Genomic DNA, 19,824 nt, shown 5'->3' with positions numbered 1-19,824 from the left:
CGATCCAACAATTGTAAGGTACACTAGTTACATTTGACTCCATGTATCCCACAATAATAGTACTATTTTACCATTACCAGGATCTCATAAAAAGAGTCATATTTCTATTTTAGTATAAATAGTAAATATGTCTCACATTTCATCAATTTATTTCACTAACATTTTATTAGTATTAAACTAATACATAAGTGGGTTCACATTCTAATAACTTATTCAACCCACTTTTTTTTACATATCTTAAAATCGAGTCCAAACCAAATAGGACTCCTATTGTGGGACGAAGAGCGTAACATTTGAGATGATTTTAAAATACTAGGATTGAAGAAATTAAAGATAAAAATGTTCAATCATTTACTAAATTTTACTAATATTTTCATATATTATTAAATCATGAAATGATTATAACTTGGTTTATCGGTCCAATTTTCAAAATATTGGTATTAACCATGTCTCACTATATCTAATCAAGAATATCAAAATAAGCCCCTATAAACATTTTTCCACTATATCAATCCACATAAAATTTGATACCTAGCATAACGTAAAAATCACCGCTTTTAGAAATTAAAAAAATCGTTTGAAAAACCACGCTGATATCATTTGATGGATAACTAGAAAATAGCCACTTTACTACTGTGAGTTAAAAAAAAATTCTCACCTAATTTAAAATAAATAACGATATAATTATGCATATAAATATGAATCTATTTTCCTTCCAAAAACAGTGCAATTATTTGATTATATTAAATTTAGTACTCTCCCCGTCCCACTTTAGTAGTTCTGCTGACTTTTCTGCACTCGTTTTATAAAAATGATAGTAATAAATACTCCATCCGTCCCACTAAAAATGACTCATTTTTCTTTTTGGGTTGTCCCATCCAAGATGACTCATTTCTATAAATGAAAACACTTTTATCTCTACTTTATTCATTTTCCTCTTACTTTACTCTCTTCAGTGAATACATAAAATAAAACTCCATAAAACTCCGTGCCGTTCAAGGAAGAGGTTATCTTCCTTGGGACGAGAGAGAATAGTTAAAGTGGAGAAAGCATAATGGAAGCTAAAGTGGGATTGAGGGAGTAATACCGTGGTCAAGAGTTTTTTTTTTTGCCTTTAAATTGTTACATAGTACTATTGAAATGATTCAAAATGCAAAACCTTTCACTAATTTTGTCGCAGTAAAAATCCAATATAAATAGAAAAAACTACTGCTCCACACAACTTCCACCGAACTCTCATTTCAAGAAAATGGCTTTTCACCCATTTTGGAATGTTCACCCATTTTGGAATGAATTCATCTCTATTAGATAAAGCTAGTTTAAATCAGTAAACATGAGGGAATAGGGTAGGACGCGGCTATAGCCGCGTCTGGGGGCGGTGGGCGGGCGGCTATAGTGGGGAAGGTAAGCGGACAACTTTTGGGGGCTATTGGGGCGGCGGACGCGGGATAGCCGCGTTCGGGGCGAGGACGCGGCTATGAAAATGTAGAATTTTGTATTTGGAATTCGGAGACTATTGGAGGTGTCCACTATAGTGACGGGAATAGAATTTTGGGACTGTGAATAATAAAATTGGGGCTATGGACAAAAATTGGGGCGGAGCTATTGGGCGTGTCCGCGTTATAATGGATAGCCTAAATTTGGACACCTTGCCTCCAATTTCTTTCTTTTTCTCTCCAACAACCATCGCATAACAACGTGACCTTCGGTTAACTATGAGAGAGAGTGAGAGAGGAGGCGTTCACACTTTAATAACTGCCACATGATTTGTAGTGTAATTGGCAGCTGTGTTTCCTTTTCTGGGCAGCAAAAAGGAACCTCATTGCTTTTACTTGACAAATCTTGTTTCAATTCTTTGTCCACTTTCTCACATTTATAACAGACCACCACCTTTAAAGCATTTCAAATTTGAATTCCGCTCAGTATCAGACAAAACCCAGATAACTTCGAAATTAATCCCATTTTTGAGAAATAAGAACAAGGTGGAGAAATAAGAATAACTCAAAGAATGAATCTTTTGCTTCTGCTGCTGCTGCTATCAATTTGGGTTTTGAGTTTTCCTGCACTTTCTGTTCCACCTGATGTGAAGCCCGACCCTCCTGCTTCTGACCCGGTTATTCCCACTGAAAAAGATCCCTTTTTTAAGAACACTTCTGATCTGGGAGCACATTCTCCAGGTAATTTCCCCCACATTTTTGTTGCTGTTTCTTGTGTTTGAGAAATTGGTCTACTGTTTTTCTGAAGAATTGTTTGGTTCTTCTTGGGAGTTTGGATAGCTAGATTAGATAATCATGTTTGCATCTGAAGTCATTACTTTGTAGCATTGTGCAGCTTTTCAAGAAAGGTGTTCTAAAGCATGATGGTGGACTAATTGGGAAGTTATTTTAATTTTATCTTTAAAAAAATTCTCCTTCCTCCAATTTTTTTGGATTAATTTTTGGGCATATTTGGAGCTAGGAGGTGGTGGTGATGATTTTATATGTGCTATTTCCTTTTTTGTTTTTATTAATATGTATAATTCCTTTCTTTATGGAATCAGAAGTTGCAGAAGTGAACCTAGTTCACCACCAGGATTTAAACAAGAAAATCCTTGTCGCCCTCGTTGTCTCTTCATCTCTTCTTGCTGTGATATTGCTGCTGTTATCTTGTTTCTGGATCTTCAGGCTCAGGAAGAAATCCAATGAAAAAAGCCACCAAAAATCAGGTTTCTTTTCACTTGAATTGATGAAGTTTCATTAAGTTTTTGCAAAGCTTTTGTAGTATAAGTTTTTATAACTATATGCATTGACAGATGGTGCAAAAGGCATCTCATTTGGTCCGATTCTGGACAAGTTCCCTTCAATGAGAATTGGGGGCAAGAAGGGCTCCATTGCTGCAATCGAGTACGAGTTGTTAGTGAATGCTACTAACAACTTCGATGAAGCCAATATTCTAGGCGAAGGTGGGTTAGGCCGTGTGTACAAAGCTCAATTCAGTGGCGACTTCCGTGCAGCTGTCAAGAAAATATATGCTGGTGGGCTCGAAGCTGAAAGAGAATTCGAGGTATATAACATAAATGCCGTGCTGATTAGTCTTTCACGGACTTTGTATATGATTAGCTGATGTTCATTACTGCTTATATTTCGTCTTTACATTGAAGAATGAGGTTGAGTCACTGCGTAAAATTCAGCATCAGAATATAGTCCCGCTTTTAGGATATTGTATGCACGGTGAAGCGCGTTTTTTGGTTTATGAAATGATGGAGAATGGATCTCTGGAACTCCACTTGCATGGTAATCTTTATTTTTCCAAAGTATGGTTTGCAATATGAAGCATTCGGTTTATACCCCGATTCACTTTACTGAATACTGCCTCAGGACCTAATAAATCAAGATTGACTTGGCATCTGAGAATGAAAATTGCTCTGGATGTTGCTAGGTATAGATGTTGATTCTTGATTTTGCAAAATATTTGCATTTCCTCGTCTGTTTCCTGATGCTAGCGAGCTTCGTTGATTATTATCCAGAGGATTAGAGTACCTCCATGAGCGATGCAACCCTCCCCTGATCCATAGAGACCTCAAATCCTCGAATATTCTTCTGGATTCCAACTTTCAAGCCAAGGTAAGTTGGTTTGATTATAAACTCATACAGTGGAAACGTTATGGATTCATTAACTGATTCCCATTTCGGTTCAGCTTTCTGATTTTGGCCTTGCTGTTACGGAAGGGCACTCGAACAAGGCCAACATCAAGCTTTCCGGAACTTTGGGTTATGTAGCTCCTGAATACCTGCTGGATGGTAAGGATCATTCCCAATTCTCTCAATCTGTACGGATTAAAAATTAATAAGATGGTGTGCACCATCCATTTTGATTCCTTTGCTGTTTTAGTGCTGCTCTGATATCCCCTGCAAGACCATTTCCTTTTAGAGGGAAACATATTGTTGTTGGAAAGTTACTCCAACAACTGTCTCATTTTAAAAATCAATGAAAATTCACCATAGTAACAATATCACATTCTAAGAATTGCTGCAATCTTAATGTTCCTATAGAGGAACTGAGGAAGGCTAATTATGAGAGATGAAGTTTGATAAACCCTGAATAACATCTTCTTTATGAACCATTGCAACCAGGGTAGAAGTTACTTTTCCACGTCGAAATAGATTGTGCAAAGTTTGAATTCGTTGTAGTAAAATTTAAATGCATGAACATTCGTACCTAAAACTGACCTCAACTTTGTTTCGAGCTTCATATTGCAATGCTTAAAAGGGAGACTCATAAATATCTTGCATCTGTTTGGACTTTATCAAGGAATTGTTTTATTTCTTACATGCTACAATGATTAAAAAAAAATCATATTTTGGATACTTTTGTGAAGCTACTTTTTCATGAATAAAGTTTGAAATTTTGATGCTAGAAAGTTCTTGCAACAATCTTGCAGGCAAGCTAACTGACAAGAGTGATGTATATGCATTCGGAGTGGTTCTTTTGGAGCTTTTGATGGGAAGAAGGCCGGTCGAGAGAGTAGCTGAAGCTCAATGCCAATCTATAGTCACCTGGGTAAAAGCTTGTTCGTAATTGCTACAAATATGTTTACAAGTCACTGTTCTTATAAACTTTTACCATCTTCAACGAGCAGGCGATGCCTCAGCTTACTGACAGAATGAAGCTCCCAAATATCGTTGATCCGGCCATAGTAAACACTATGGATTTGAAGCATTTATATCAAGTAAAATTTTTACACAATCAGTGAACTCCTGAAAACTTTTTTTAGCATATCTCCGAATTTTTGCTATATGCATGTTGTTTTATCATTTGCACGCGCAGGTGGCTGCCATAGCTGTGCTATGTGTGCAACCGGAGCCGAGTTATAGACCGCTGATAACAGATGTCCTGCATTCCTTCATACCGCTAGTGCCTGTAGATCTCGGTGGATCACTGAGACTGATGGATCCTGCTGTTTCGATACGATAACTAAGTAAAAAAAGCTTGCTACTCGATACACACGATTCAGGATTAGTATCAGCAGGAAGGAAGTTTTGGTTCGGTTTGTACAGCGTGTAAAGTGAACAAAGACAAGAATTTATTGCTCTATCGCGTCTCAAACGAGCAGATCCGCAAACCTGAGCCGCGTAGTTGGGACCTCTCTATTATCAGTAACTGCACATTTGCTGTGTGTCATTTTGAAAATGGAGTTACAAAGGTTGTATATTGCCAACATCAGGGCATTGATAATGTCAAAAAGCATATTCTCCAAATAATGTTCATTACTTATTTACTGGTGACACGAGATTTAATTTCTTCAACTTTGTTAATTTGAAGATTTCGTGTTTTGTCATATTCTTATCAATGTTTAAAATCCCAACATAAGGCAGTATTGTAGTAGCAATAAATGAGTTCCAAAATGCCTCAATTAATTTTGAGTTTTGACAACGAATATGATTATATGAGTCTAAGTGTCAGTTCCAAACTTGTGAGACATTTACTACAATAATTGACTATTATTGTTGAATGAGAATGTTTTATTAACTAAAAAATTATTAAAAAAATAGGGTATTTATTTTTTTGAATAATAATAAACAAAAAAAATATGAGTATTGTGTATGAGAAATATATATTGTGTCACGTCAAATACTCAGCATTTTAGTGCCCTATAAACCCGTCCTAAAATATCCGCCCATCCCCATTTTCTCATGCCACATTAGTAATTTATCTTCCAATCCCAACACCTACGATAGCATCCTAAATTATGCCATAAAAATCCACCCCAACTTATTTCACCACTATTTCATTTTTTTGGGGTTATTTAAAAAAATTAAATAGCAAAATAACATAAATTAAAGGCAATAACAAAACATAGTACTTAGTTTTTTTAAAAAAATACAAAGGAAAAAAACATGAAATAAAAAACTTCGTATAATAAGGAAACAAACCATAACAATTGAATCTCAATTGCCTGGTAAGGTTGTTGATGAGTTCCTAGAGGATCGGGTCCGCACCTAGAATTTTTTCACTCTCTGATTGTTCGCTAAGATCGGATCCTCGGAGATGTCGACCTAGCACCTAGCCAAAAGCATCGACTTGTCGGGGGTGTAATTCTTACGAGTGGAGGCGCTTTGCCCTTCCCATTCCCCTTTGTGTGCGCTTGGGGAGCCTGCTCCGGAGGGGAGTTTGGTGACCGCTCCATGTATGAGAGCTCGTACTCGTCGGTGTTGAAGTTTGGGTCAATGCTAGAGTCATGCGTTCCCGAGGTACCCAGATCTTGGGTATCCATGCCTGGTCAATACACTTTGTTGCCCTAGTTGGGGTCAATACCCTGGCATCCAAGTAGGAGGATTTGAAGACAATAATCCCACCCAATTTGCACTAATTTATTAGAATCAATTCCTAATTGATTCCTAATATATTGAAATACCATGAAATCCTAACTTACTTAATTTAAATAAAAAGATAGTGCACAACAATAAGTAGCCTAAAATTCTACAATCACTTGGATCCAATCTTCACCCATTCCAAATCCCTGGTCTGGTTATGGAGCTAGTAGTATTGATTAATTGTAATTCTGCTGCTTAATTTTTCATTTTTTGTTTTATCCCTTCCTTTTTGCAATGTTCCTTGTTAATTTTTAAGAATCATCACAAGAACTTTGTACCGGATTTGAGTTTTTGTATGATTTTCTTATCTATCCGGAGCATTAATATTCCATTATACTTAGCTTGTATCTATAAACATCTAATTTGAGATTACAAGGTAGATATTGTTGCTTCAAAATATGAAATTTTTTATTTTGTTTTTCTTAGCTGTAATGACATTGATGCAACATTTATTGTGGTTGTTATACGACATTTCAGATTGGTCTATGATGAGGCGGCGAATTTTTGATGTTTGTAAATGTAGGAAATAAATGAAGATCAACACAGAGATTTTACGTGGTTCGATTTACTGAGGTAAATCTACGTCCACGGGGAGAAATGGGGGCAGGTTTGTATTGCTTGATCTGCGAATTACAGCTTACAACACTGGCCTGCTTTATGATATTCTCTCTAGAGAGCTTTTTTAGAATTTAACAGAAGAGCCCCTTATCTATCTGACCTAGGTTCTATTTATACAGTGAACCAAGATCGTGGCATGCAGCATTTATTAGGTAGTGGATGTCGTGGTGATCGTGGCGACCTTGCATGGGTCCACTATCCTGCATGAGTTAATGACTGCTTGACACCACTAAATAGATCGTCGGTGTAGTGGAGGTGGAAATCTTGCATGAGTCCACTATCTCCTAGTTCGGTCGAATACTGAGACCGAACTGCTGAATTATTGCCGAGCAGCTTTTGCCGATCTGAGAGTAGAGCTTGATGCCGACCTGAGAGCAGAGCTTGATGAGTTGGCTTTCACCGAGCTGTAGGCTGGGGCCGAACTCTTTGGTTGTGCCGAACTGAACTCTTTAGTCACGCCGGACTGATACTCTTTAGTCATGCCGAACTGATACTCTGTCTTGGGCTTTACTGCTGTTGGGCTTGTTTAGTACGTACTCCATCACTACCCCCCCCGAAAAGCGAAGTGAATCACTTCGGCATTCTGGATAAAAGTATGGGGTAAGTTGATGTTTGTCCACGGTCTCATGAAGTGAACTCTTCTTTGACCGGACTTGGTTTGTGTCCTAATTTGGCGAGTTTTATCGCTCGGATCGAACTTTCCGTTGTCCTAATTTGGGGATCGGACTTTCCCTTGTCCTAATTTGGGGATCGGACTTTCCCTTGTCCTAATTCGGCGAGTTTTATCGCGTGGATCGGACTTTCCCTAGTCGTAATTCAGGCAAGTTTTATCGCGAGAATCAGACTTTTGTTGCAGTTCGTTTCAGACGAAGTGCTTGATTCTTAAGCCGAATTGTGGTCTTGTATCTTCTGTAGAAGCTTTGACTCGCAATCGTTGGCTTGTTGCAGCTCGTTTCAGACGAACTGCTTGTTTAAGCTGAATTGTGGTCTTGTATCTTCTGTAGAAGCTTTGACTCACAATTGTTGGCTTGTTGCAGCTCGTTTCAGACGAACTGCTTGTTTAAGCTGAATTGTGGTCTTGTATCTTCTGTAGAAGCTTTGACTCGCAATCGTTGGCTTGTTGCAGCTCGTTTCAGACGAACTGCTTGTTTAAGCTGAATTGTGGTCTTGTATCTTCTGTAGAAGCTTTGACTCACAATTGTTGGCTTGTTGCAGCTCGTTTCAGACGAACTGCTTGTTTAAGCTGAATTGTGGTCTTGTATCTTCTGTAGAAGCTTTGACTCACAATCGTGTGCTTGTATATGTTCTAAGAAGGGGATCAGCCTTCGAAGAACAAGATACCTCAGTAACATTTGTAAGAGACGACACGCACAGAGACAGACAAAACATACAGACAAAACGCACAGAGACAAATAAAGACTAAGCAAACCAAATAAAGCACATTGAGCAAACAGGACTCAAGACTGACTGACCGGACTGTCTCTTACAAATGGAACTTTTTGAGGTTGGAAATGTGCCATGTTCGGGGTACCTGTTCTCCTGACATGTGAGCCAATTTGTAAGACCCTTTGCCGAGGACTTCTGATACCCGATACGGACCTTCCCATGTGGGTTCGAGCTTGCCCAGCTTTTCTGCTCGGCTTACTTCGTTGTTCCTCAGGACGAGATCTCTCACTTGAAATTGCAGCTTCTTCACCCTTTGGTTGTAATACCGGGCTACTTGCTCCTTGTACTTGGCTGCTTTTATGCATGCCAATTCTCTTCTTTCTTCGGCAAGATCTAGCTCGGCTCTCAGTCCGTCGTCATTCATTTCTGAGGAGAAATTTAGAGTTCGGGGACTGGGTACGCCGATCTCCACCGGAATCACGGCTTCAGTGCCGTATACCAGACTGTACGGAGTTTCACCGTTGGAGGTTGTGGGTGTAGTTCGGTAGGACCATAGGACTTGAGGGAGATTTTCTACCCATTGTCCTTTGGCTTGTTCTAACCGAGCTTTTAACCCTTTCACCAGGATACGATTTGTTACCTCCGTTTGTCCGTTTGCTTGTGGATGAGAGACCGAAGTGAACCGCTGTTGAATATTCAGCTCTTGGCACCAATTCTTGAACGTCTTGTCGGTGAACTGAGTCCCGTTATCCGAGATGAGGATGTGGGGTATGCCAAATCGGCACACTATGTTCTTCCAGACGAAATCCAATGCCTTCGAACTCGTTATCGTAGCTAATGGTTCAGCTTCCACCCACTTCGTAAAGTAGTCCACGGCAACGATTAGGAATTTCATTTGCCGAGGAGCTTGAGGAAGTGGTCCCACTATGTCTATGCCCCATTGCATGAAAGGCCAAGGGCTTTGCATAGTGGATAGATCGGTCTGCGGCATCCTTGGGATATTTGCATGGATTTGGCACTTCGAGCATGTCTTGACGAGCTGCACTGCTTCTTGTACCAAGGTTGGCCAATAATATCCCCATCTCAGAACTTTTTTAGCTAAAGCTCTGGCTCCGATGTGGCTACCGCACGATCCTTCATGAACTTCTCTGAGGATGTAGTCCGTCTCTTCTGGTCCTACGCACCGCAATAATGGCTGGAGGTAAGACTTTCTAAAGAGGACTCCTTCATGAAGTTCGTACCGAAGTGCTCGGCACGTGATCTTCCGAGCTTCTCTCCTATCCTCGGGCAATTGTCCTTGATCCAGATACTGCAAGATCGGCGTCATCCAGTTCGGCGAGCTGGATACTGAATGTACCTCGGCTTCATCAATGCTTCGATGCATTAATTCTTCCGCCTTTGAGCTCGGATCTGAGGCCAACTTACTTAAGGTATCTGCTCGGCTATTTTCCGCTCTGGGAATGCGGATTATCCGAAAATAGGAGAAACTTCGGCTGATGCTTTGCGCTTTGTCCAAATACTCCTTCATTCTCTCGTCACGAGCTTCACTTGTACCCAACATGTGATTTACTATGACTTGTGAATCACAATGGACTTTGAGAGATTTGACGAGCAGACTTTGCGCTAACTGGAGTCCGGCCAGGAGGGCTTCGTACTCGGCTTCATTATTAGTAGTGGGGAATAGGAACCGAAGTGAGTAGGTTACCTCGTGTCCGTCGGGAGCGACAAGTAAAATACCAGCTCCACTTCCCATCTTGTTTGAAGCTCCATCTACGAATCCGCTCCAGCAGTCCGGCGGCTCTACTTCGGATTCCAAGGGCTGTACTAGTTCGGCATTGGCAGAATTCTTCTGTTCGGCAATAACAGGAATTGCTTGATCGAACTTTGCTTCTGCAAGAAAATCTGCCAAGGCTTGTCCCTTGATAGCTTTCCGAGGTAGATACTCGATTGAGTGTTCTCCCAGCTCTATGGCCCATTTGGCGATTCTGCCTGATGCTTCTGGTTTGGTCAAAACTTGCCGAAGAGGCAGATCGGTTAAGACGCATACCTTGTGAGCGTAGAAGTATGGCCGCAGTCTCCTTGCTGCATTTACTAACGCCAGAGCAATTTTTTCCAGAGGTTGATACCTTGTTTCTGGACCTCTTAATGCTCGGCTTGTAAAGTAGATGGGAAACTGCTTTAGGCCTTCTTCTCGTACAAGCACCGCGCTGATGGTTTGATCCGATGCCGCTAAGTATAAGAATATTACTTCGGCTTCGGTTGGAGCAGAGAGAATAGGAAGCTCGGCTAGATAACTTTTGAGCTCGTCAAAGGCCTTTTTCTGCTCGGCTCCCCACTCGAACTTTGGTGCCTTTTTCAACACCTTGAAGAACGGCAGTTGCTTTTCGGCTGCTTGGGAAAGGAATCGATTCAGTGCGGCTAGACATCCGGTTAGCCTTTGCACGTCATGTATGGACTTCGGCATTGCCATGTTTTGAACGACTTGAACTTTTGAAGGGTTTGCCTTGAGTCCGTCCTTTGAAACCCAACAACCCAGAAATTTTCCTGAATCTACCAAAAAGGTACATTTTTGGGGGTTGAGTTTGAGGTTGGCTTTTCGGAGCACGTCGAGAGTGGATTTGAGGTTGTCTTCGTACTCCGAAGTGCTTTTGCTTTTGACAACTATGTCGTCGACATACACTTCAACCTGTTTCCCGATTAGGTGCCGAAAAAGCTTGTCTACCATCCTTTGATAAGTGGCTCCGGCATTCTTTAAACCGAATGGCATCTTTTTATAAGCGAAAATGCCGAAATCGGTAATGAAAGCTGTTTTCGGAGCGTCACTCTCATCCATCAACACTTGGTGATATCCTTTGTATAAATCAAGAAAACAGAAAATTTCGAAGCCGATCAAAGCTTCTACTTTTTTATCTATATTCGGAAGGGGATAGCAATCTTTTGGACAGTGCTTGTTTAGATCGGTAAAATCTATGCACATCCGCCATCCTCCTCCTTTTTTCTTGATCATCACAGGATTGGCCACCCAAGAAGGATATTTCACCTCGAATAGTACATCCGCTTTTAGTAATTGGCGGACTTCGTCATGGATGACTTGGCTTCTTTCTGCCGCAAAGAGTCTTTGCTTCTGTTTTACTGGCCGGATTGAAGGATCAATATTTAACCGATGAGTGATTACCTCGGGGGGCACTCCGGTCATGTCCAACGGAGACCATGCAAAGACATCTTTGTACTCCTTGAGGAGCTGAATGGTCTTTTCCCGGAGTAGAGGCGTTCCTGCGAAGCCGACGTTGACCGTTCTGGATGGATCATCTTCGTATAACTGAACGGTCATTGAGTTCGGCTCTGAAGTGACTTCGGTCATCTCGCTTGCCTCCGACTCCGGTTGCTGTGATTGCTATGCTTGATGGTGCCGAACTGATTGCTCGGCACTTTTAAGCGCAATCTGCAGACATTCTTTTACTCTCTTTTGATCACCTCGGATGACCGCTATCCCACCTTTAGTGGGGATCTTGATGGTGAGGTGATAAGTAGAGCAAACGGCCCGAACTGTGTTGAGCCAGTCTCTCCCCAGGATGATGTTGTACGGAGACCGAGCTTTTACCACAAAGAACTCGATCATCGTATTGGAGCTTGTAGGCGCTTTTCCCACCGTGATCGGAAGGCTGATAATACCTTCAGGGCGGGTGTCCTCCTGGGCGAAACTTTTCAGAGGAAGTGGAGCCGGACTGAGCCGAGCTGGATCCACTTCCATTTTATCGAAACATTCTTTAAAAAGAATGCTGACTGACGCTCCTGTATCCACAAATACTCTGTGGACCAGTTTGTTTGCCACCCCGGCTTGAATGACAATAGCGTCTTGGTGAGGAGAGATGGCTGGGACGGGATCGGCATCTGAAAATGTAATCTCTTCGTCTTTCTTCAGCCTTTTATGTGTTGGTTCCTCTTGATTGGAACCTCTGCGTTCTGCTTTTAGGGACGACTTAGTCTTCCCGGCTGGGAGAGCATCAATAGTCAGGATTACTCCATCGTATTGCGGCTCGTCGTCGTCTTCGGGATCCTCATGCCTTTTCGGATCCTGAGGATTGCAGTTCGCACTTCTCTGCCTTTTGTTCTTTTTCGGCTGCTTGCTTTGGTATTTTTTTAACGTTCCTGTTTTCACAAGAACATCAATACCTGCAGCCAAATCTCGGCACTCCTCGGTATCGTGACCGTGGGTTTGATGGAAGGAGCAATATTGATCCTGAAGTCGCCGTGCGGCTGATTTCGTCATCCGCTTTGGTTTTTCGAACATATCGGAATGTAGTTCGAAAATTTCCGCTCTTGACTTGTTTAATGGTACGAACTGAGCGGGCGGCTTCTCAGGATTGAGACGTGGCCCCAATCTGCCTTGTACCGGTGCCCTTTGAATTCTTTCAAAAGGAGTTCGGCGAGGAAGCACCTGGTCGCTTTGATCGGGCTTCCTTTTGTCTCCTTGGGATGAGCTGTCTAACGACCGTTTTCGACGGTCTGCCTCATCCGCACGAGAAAACTGGTCCGCAATGTCCCACATTTCTTGAGCTGTTTGCGGACCGCACTCCACGAGCTTTCTGTAGAGAGCTCCGGGCAGGATTCCATTTTGGAATGCCGAGATGACAAGTAGATCATTGAGATTATCTACTTGTAGGCATTCCTTATGGAATCTCGTCAGGAAGTCGCTGATCTTTTCGTCGCGACCTTGACGTATAGAAAGCAGCTGAGCCGAAGTGATTCGGGCTTCCGCTTTCTGAAAGAACCTCCTGTGGAAAGCATCCATGAGATCTCGGTAGGATCTGATGCTGCCTTGAGGAAGGCTGTCGAACCACCTTCTGGCGTTCCCGATGAGTAGCTCGGGGAACAGCTTGCACATGTGGACCTCATTGAGACCCTGGTTCGCCATATTATATTGATAGCGTCCCAGGAAGTCATGAGGATCCTCCAGCCCGTCATAAGTCATTGACGGTGTCCGGTAGTTCCGCGGCAAAGGAGTTCGGGTGATATCGTCCGAGAACGGAGTCTTTAATGCTCCGTACATGGCGAACCCGACATCTCTTCGGTACGGAGGAGATGGAGTTCTCCTGTGGTTCCGGTACCGAGGAGGAGCAGGAGCATGTTGAGGTTGAGGATTCTTTCTCCTGGAAGACACGTCACTACTGCGGTAGTGACTTTCATGTCTGGATGAGGAGGGAGAATCCGCCGTTGTCTTCTCCGGCTGTTGGCTCTTCTGCAGGAAGGTTAAGAACTCCTCCTGCTTCTCGGCCAAAAACAGCTTGACAGCTTCATTTAAATTGGGCTGCTGGGAAGACTCGGTGCGATGACTCCTGGAGTGGCTTGCTCCTTCTTCGTGAGAACCGGAGGTAGAAGTCTCCCGAGGCCGTTTTTCAGACCTGCGAGCTGGACTAGCTTCCTCACGGTTATCACGAACGGTATTATGAGTGTTATGTGATCTGGTATGCATTTTTTGGGGTGGAAAAGGGTCAAAAATTCGCTTTATCACAAATTTTGTTCTCTGTTTCCCACAGACGGCGCCAGTGATGAGGCGGCGAATTTTTGATGTTTGTAAATGTAGGAAATAAATGAAGATCAACACAGAGATTTTACGTGGTTCGATTTACTGAGGTAAATCTACGTCCACGGGGAGAAATGGGGGCAGGTTTGTATTGCTTGATCTGCGAATTACAGCTTACAACACTGGCCTGCTTTATGATATTCTCTCTAGAGAGCTTTTTTAGAATTTAACAGAAGAGCCCCTTATCTATCTGACCTAGGTTCTATTTATACAGTGAACCAAGATCGTGGCATGCAGCATTTATTAGGTAGTGGATGTCGTGGTGATCGTGGCGACCTTGCATGGGTCCACTATCCTGCATGAGTTAATGACTGCTTGACACCACTAAATAGATCGTCGGTGTAGTGGAGGTGGAAATCTTGCATGAGTCCACTATCTCCTAGTTCGGTCGAATACTGAGACCGAACTGCTGAATTATTGCCGAGCAGCTTTTGCCGATCTGAGAGTAGAGCTTGATGCCGACCTGAGAGCAGAGCTTGATGAGTTGGCTTTCACCGAGCTGTAGGCTGGGGCCGAACTCTTTGGTTGTGCCGAACTGAACTCTTTAGTCACGCCGGACTGATACTCTTTAGTCATGCCGAACTGATACTCTGTCTTGGGCTTTACTGCTGTTGGGCTTGTTTAGTACGTACTCCATCAGTCTACCTATACCTATTCATGTATTCCATTGACTCTATAGTTAGAGTACCCTACCCTTTAATCATGTAATTAATGACGAGTGCCACAATTGTTTTTAGTCAATCATAGGTTATTGGAAAATGAACTAAAGAAGTATGTATCTTTAAAGCGATTGTGACAATGTATTACTTGTGTGACTGGTAGTGGTGGGGAAGCACTGATTTTTTAAATGAAGTATGGCCATTGAAGAATTTTTAAATAGAGTAGACTAGGCCCCCACTCTTGTCACATTGCACTTGCTCATTTAATCATCATATATAAGTGATGTTTTGACTCTCACACCATTTATCCTCACAAACGACAAACTAAGCCACAATCTAAATTCCATGTGATGGTTATCTACTTCTTCAGTTATTTGTTTTGAATCTTAACTAGAGGGGACTAGACTTATAGAAAATAGATCAAAGTCTAAAATTAGTCTAGTACATTTATCCAAATAAAATTGCCGGTTCTATATAGTAAGTGTGTTAGCTTCTGGTCCTCGACAATATGGTTTGGTCCATATTTAATGGTTACGAAAAATTTAGCAATCAACCGCGTTTTTGACCTAATTAATGAGTTAAATATGAACCACAACATATTGTCTAGGATCATAAATTCACACTTAATTAATGTGTAAGGCTAAATTATTATTTTTTTTCCTGCAAATGTTGATTGATCATTAATATTTTTTATAGAAATGTTAAATATGTATCAAAACATAATTATTTACGAAATCAGAAACTCACTTAATATATAGAACTAAAAAGTATTTTTGAGAGAATGTATGAGAAACTTTTTAGATATTAATCTATAAAATGCCAAGATAATATCACAACTTAAGTTTTAAAATATTGTTTGTTTAGCCAACATATATACCACGTTGATAGTCGTAAGAGTAGTAATGAGATGTAGATGTGTGTGCTATGCGGGTGAGGTGCAGATCAAACAGGTGCAGGGGATTCACTCAACCACTAGGCCTAGGAACTCCCTAAATTTATCTGTCTGTGTCGTTGGGATACTCTCACTTCCTATCAAAATCTTAACTCATTTGCTATTGGCTAGTACAGGGTAGTAAGAATCGATCCCACAGATATGGACAAGGTAGGCAAGTGTTCAGATGACTTGGAAGGGGTCGGCTGCTGCCACGCAACTCATGGGTTAAGATTTGTTTATCTGCTAGACTTGGGAAAATTAAAGGTGGCTATCCTATCTGCTGGACCTAAAGAACAGAAAAAGTACGTACCCATGCATGAGTAACAGGAATGAGGTTAACTAAGGGAATTCAACAACTAAACTACTTAACCAGGTAACGGGTTTCATAAAACGGCTAAACAAAGCGTAAACATGCAGAGGGGACCACTTTCCCTAATTAACTAGTACGACAGAAAAACTGCAAAAGAAGTAACACAGGCGACAGATCCTACTGCTAACTAACTTCTACCTTCATCTTTTCCAACAATTGAAATAACATACTTGAAAACAGAGCATCAAATATATGGAAACAGAGCAATCACAGATCCGGCTTCAAACATTACGATTGAACACGAAATGACTAGATCTAAACTACTAGGCCGAGCAAAACAAGCAGAAAACAGTAAATATCCACAACCATGCAAAATTCAGAACATCACAACTCAGATCTACGACTCCGTTCAACAATTCTACTCAGATCAACAAAGAAACAACTCCAATACGTCAAATCCATACTCCTCAACTCCGACTCAACCAATTTAACGATAATTCAACTCCGATCAACCCGATCTCCACTCCACGTGAAACATCAATTGCGAAAATGCATCCAAAATAGTAAAATCTAGCAGTCAAACATAAGAAACAGCTAAACAGAAAACATAAACTTCCATATATATGATATTCAAGGTTCAACACTGAAAGGATAAGCGTCGAGCTTCTAAAACGGTGAAGTCTCGGCGTAAAATGACGGAAAACAAAAGAAAATGGTAAATTGTATCTTCGCCCTTCACGAGGACGGTGTTACACCACGGAAATCAAACTAGGCGACCACGAACTCCCAAAATTTACCCCATATGTATCTAAGTGCGCAGAGAAAATGATATGTGTGAAGTAATGAGCTAAGAGAGAAAAGTGAAAAGTGTATAATGCTTGGTGATGATCCTCTCTCTTCATGTTGTCTCTATTTATAGTTGAGACTCGAACTTCTAGGGTAGTCTCTTTGCTGAATTGACGATTTTGCCCTCCTAGAAAGTCCTTCAAAAAGATACTTTTCTGCTCACAGCTGCTTCCTCAATCTCCCCGGTCAGGTTGCAACTGGCTTCTTTACTTCACTTTCCCTTCGGTTTCCTCTGCCTGATAGATTTTTCCTTCCGCTCCCTTGACCTGGCAGATTCTCTACGCACCTAAATTTAAAACATGTATTAGTTCACCGAAATAATAGAATTTAACCCCATAATCAATGCATGAAATTGGCATTATCACACGTGTCACTCATTTGTTTGCTAGTTGGATTTCTCATCACCCAAACAGGGCATTGGGATAAGTCGAAAGTATAAATTGCCAATATGATTGATTATACTAGGAAAAATTGACATTGAGTCATATAACTGGAGAAAAACAGTATATTTGGCCTACATATTTAAAATAATCAACCACAGACATAAAATCAACTCTGAGCTAGTAGGGTTGACTAGTACTCACATATACCTAATCATACTACTCTTTCTCACTTACTCCTATATAGTCCTCACTACGGAGTATATTTCTTTAAGATAACCCTACTCTAATTAGGTTGAATCGTACCTGAAAAAAATGTGATCTCTATGAGTATTGAATAGATTGTTTATTAACATTGACAAATTTTTAATATGACTGTAATGTGTTTTTATGAATTCATACCAGATAAACAAGAAGGAGATTAAAGTTTAAATGATACCGTTATATCATCATAGGCCGACACAATGCATTTATTAATAGAAAATTTGAAGTTAATTTTACACAAATTTCGTGCTTAAGCCATTGCATGCCAGGTGTGAATTAAGAACTTTGAGGGGTAAAAAATAAGAATAAATCAATTAATGTTCGGTATGTAAATTCGCATTTGATTAATTGTAAAATTAGAACAAATCAATACTAGGTGCTGCTAATTTATAATTGAATTTTAAATTAAAGTTAAATCAGATAATGATGAGAATTTAGACGCAAATACTTATATGTATCACTATTATACATCTTGTGATAACAATAATAGGAAAATAAAATAAATATTCCAAATATGAATTAAGTTGACTGCCAAAATACCTACACAACAATAGAGATATTTCTGAGGCATCATATTGGCGCGCCGAAAACAATGAATGCGCACCGAAAGTAGTTTCATCATTTTAATATCTGTTGGTATATTATGATATACAGATTAATGTCCGTTGGTATCTTGGCACCAACTAATCCATCTCACATATATGAGTTTATTTATTATCATAGACCCACTATTGTCGGTATATATATATGTACGAGTTTATGACTTTCTTCAACCTCGCAATAAAGGTGCAAAGACTTTGCAAATAATTTAAAAGGATTAAATTACCATTTAAATTATAAGTACATACTATAATTTCGACAGATCTAAAAATCCTAGCTTCACTAGCTAGGATCTAGCTGACAACTTCTACTTCATATATTTCATTTAAACGAAAAAAAATACTAGCTTCACTGCATCTCATTCCATTACCAAATTAACAACGTCATAGTTTCAATATGCATTTTAGTATTGGTACCAACACTATAAGACAAGAATTTCCAAGGATGTTTTATTATTATTATTATTATTAATTATAATGTTAATTTGTGTTTCTCAATATAACATTGTTATCAGTATTAATAAACATTTTCAATCTTGGTGTTCCAACTAAAATTAAGGGAAAAAAGTGTCCCATCAACGCAAAAGATTAATGTTTAATGGACAATTGTATTTTTAACCTAAGGCTGGTGGTCTTTGAGTTCTCAATTTTGGTTAATATTCAAAATTTTCCAACGCAATTAATTAAGTCTCTAATTTTGTGTAGTGTAGATAACAATTTGACAATGTAACAAAATGTTGTTGATAAAATTCAGCAATGGAATTAAGAGAATTGAAGATCTTACATTGTTATTGGAAATTGAAACTAACTAGAGTTTGAGAGACAAATCCAAGATTTTACACTCTTTAGTCTTCAACTGCAAATTACCAGCATCCCATTTCACTCCTCCGCCGCTCTCCACCGGCAGCCGCCGTACAGCCTGCTGCGGAGGGAGAGGAGGCCTCCTCCCAAACACTGGGAACCCACCAAATTTGTACCTAAACGGTGGGCCCACAACGCTAGAAGTAGTAGGCTTATGGATGATGGAGCTGTGAACCTGCATCGCAAGAGACCTATGCAGAGGGAGAGGAGAGTGGTGGCCGAGGCGCCGCTCGCGTTTGTGGGCGTTCTGGTGGCCGCCGAGGGCCTGGGAGCTGTAGAACTTCCTGGTGCAGTAGTTGCATGAGAACACTCGATTTGGCTCAGCATCTTTGCTTGACAGGCTTAGATCCAAAACCAGATTCAGCTTCTCTTGATTTTTCATGATTTTTGTGAGGCATGATGATGAATTGGTGCTTAGAGAATGGTGGGAGTGTTGCTCTGAATTTGGTGGCTCCATATGTATGGACTATGGAGGGTTTTGAGCTCAACTTCTTATTTTATTGATATTTTTAACTATTTCCTTTACTATGTGGTGTTTTTTGGGATAGTCTCAAAGTTTGCAAATGCTAATTTATTACTACAATATAAATGCTTTGGTACTATGTAAGGAACGACAATTTACGGTTAAAATTTACAAAGACCTAATCATTGAAGAGATATAGCTACTAGCTAGCTAGGTATATATCGTGATATGGTAGGGGTACATATATATACTCTCTAGCCTCTAGACGGACAATATAGATTCGTTACCTTATATATGTGTAAGAGCATCCGCATCGGTGATCTCCGGGACGGACGGCGTCCGTGGCGATGGCACGACAGCGCGTTGTCTGCCGTTGCGCTCTTGCCGCTGGCACATCGCTACTCAATGCATCGAGCACGTCCGTGCCGCTGAGCAAGCTGACGTGGCGCGACGAGATTGGCCAACGGCATAGCCGTTGGCGTTTTCAATTTTTTTTAAATTCGAATTTAATTTAAAAAATCGTTTTTAAATAAAAAAAATATTTTCCCACTTCCCAATAAATTATAT

General features: G+C 40.5%; 2 protein-coding genes across 2 annotated transcripts; one reads left to right on the top strand and one right to left on the bottom strand.

Annotated features, from left to right (window-relative positions):
• Window positions 1-1,697: 1,697 nt before the first annotated feature.
• On the top strand, window positions 1,698-5,280 carry LOC121805841 (probable receptor-like protein kinase At1g80640). The gene is made up of 10 exons (XM_042205856.1): window positions 1,698-2,177; window positions 2,540-2,704; window positions 2,792-3,042; window positions 3,140-3,272; window positions 3,357-3,417; window positions 3,506-3,602; window positions 3,677-3,779; window positions 4,421-4,539; window positions 4,619-4,708; window positions 4,807-5,280. The coding sequence occupies exons 1-10, from the start codon at window positions 2,009-2,011 to the stop codon at window positions 4,951-4,953; spliced, it is 1,335 nt and encodes a 444-aa protein (XP_042061790.1). The 5' UTR covers window positions 1,698-2,008; the 3' UTR covers window positions 4,954-5,280.
• Window positions 5,281-18,660: 13,380 nt separating this feature from the next.
• On the bottom strand, window positions 18,661-19,423 carry LOC121803286 (zinc finger protein 7-like). Its single transcript, XM_042202966.1, has one exon. It carries the CDS (start codon window positions 19,249-19,251, stop codon window positions 18,742-18,744), a length of 510 nt encoding a protein of 169 aa, XP_042058900.1. The 5' UTR covers window positions 19,252-19,423; the 3' UTR covers window positions 18,661-18,741.
• Between the last annotated feature and the right edge of the window lie 401 nt (window positions 19,424-19,824).

This window comes from Salvia splendens, chromosome 5 (genome assembly GCF_004379255.2).
Source record: "Salvia splendens isolate huo1 chromosome 5, SspV2, whole genome shotgun sequence".
Taxonomy (NCBI): Eukaryota; Viridiplantae; Streptophyta; class Magnoliopsida; order Lamiales; family Lamiaceae; genus Salvia; species Salvia splendens.
Note: the sequence above shows the minus strand (reverse complement) of the source record. Positions and strands in the feature narration are given on the sequence as shown.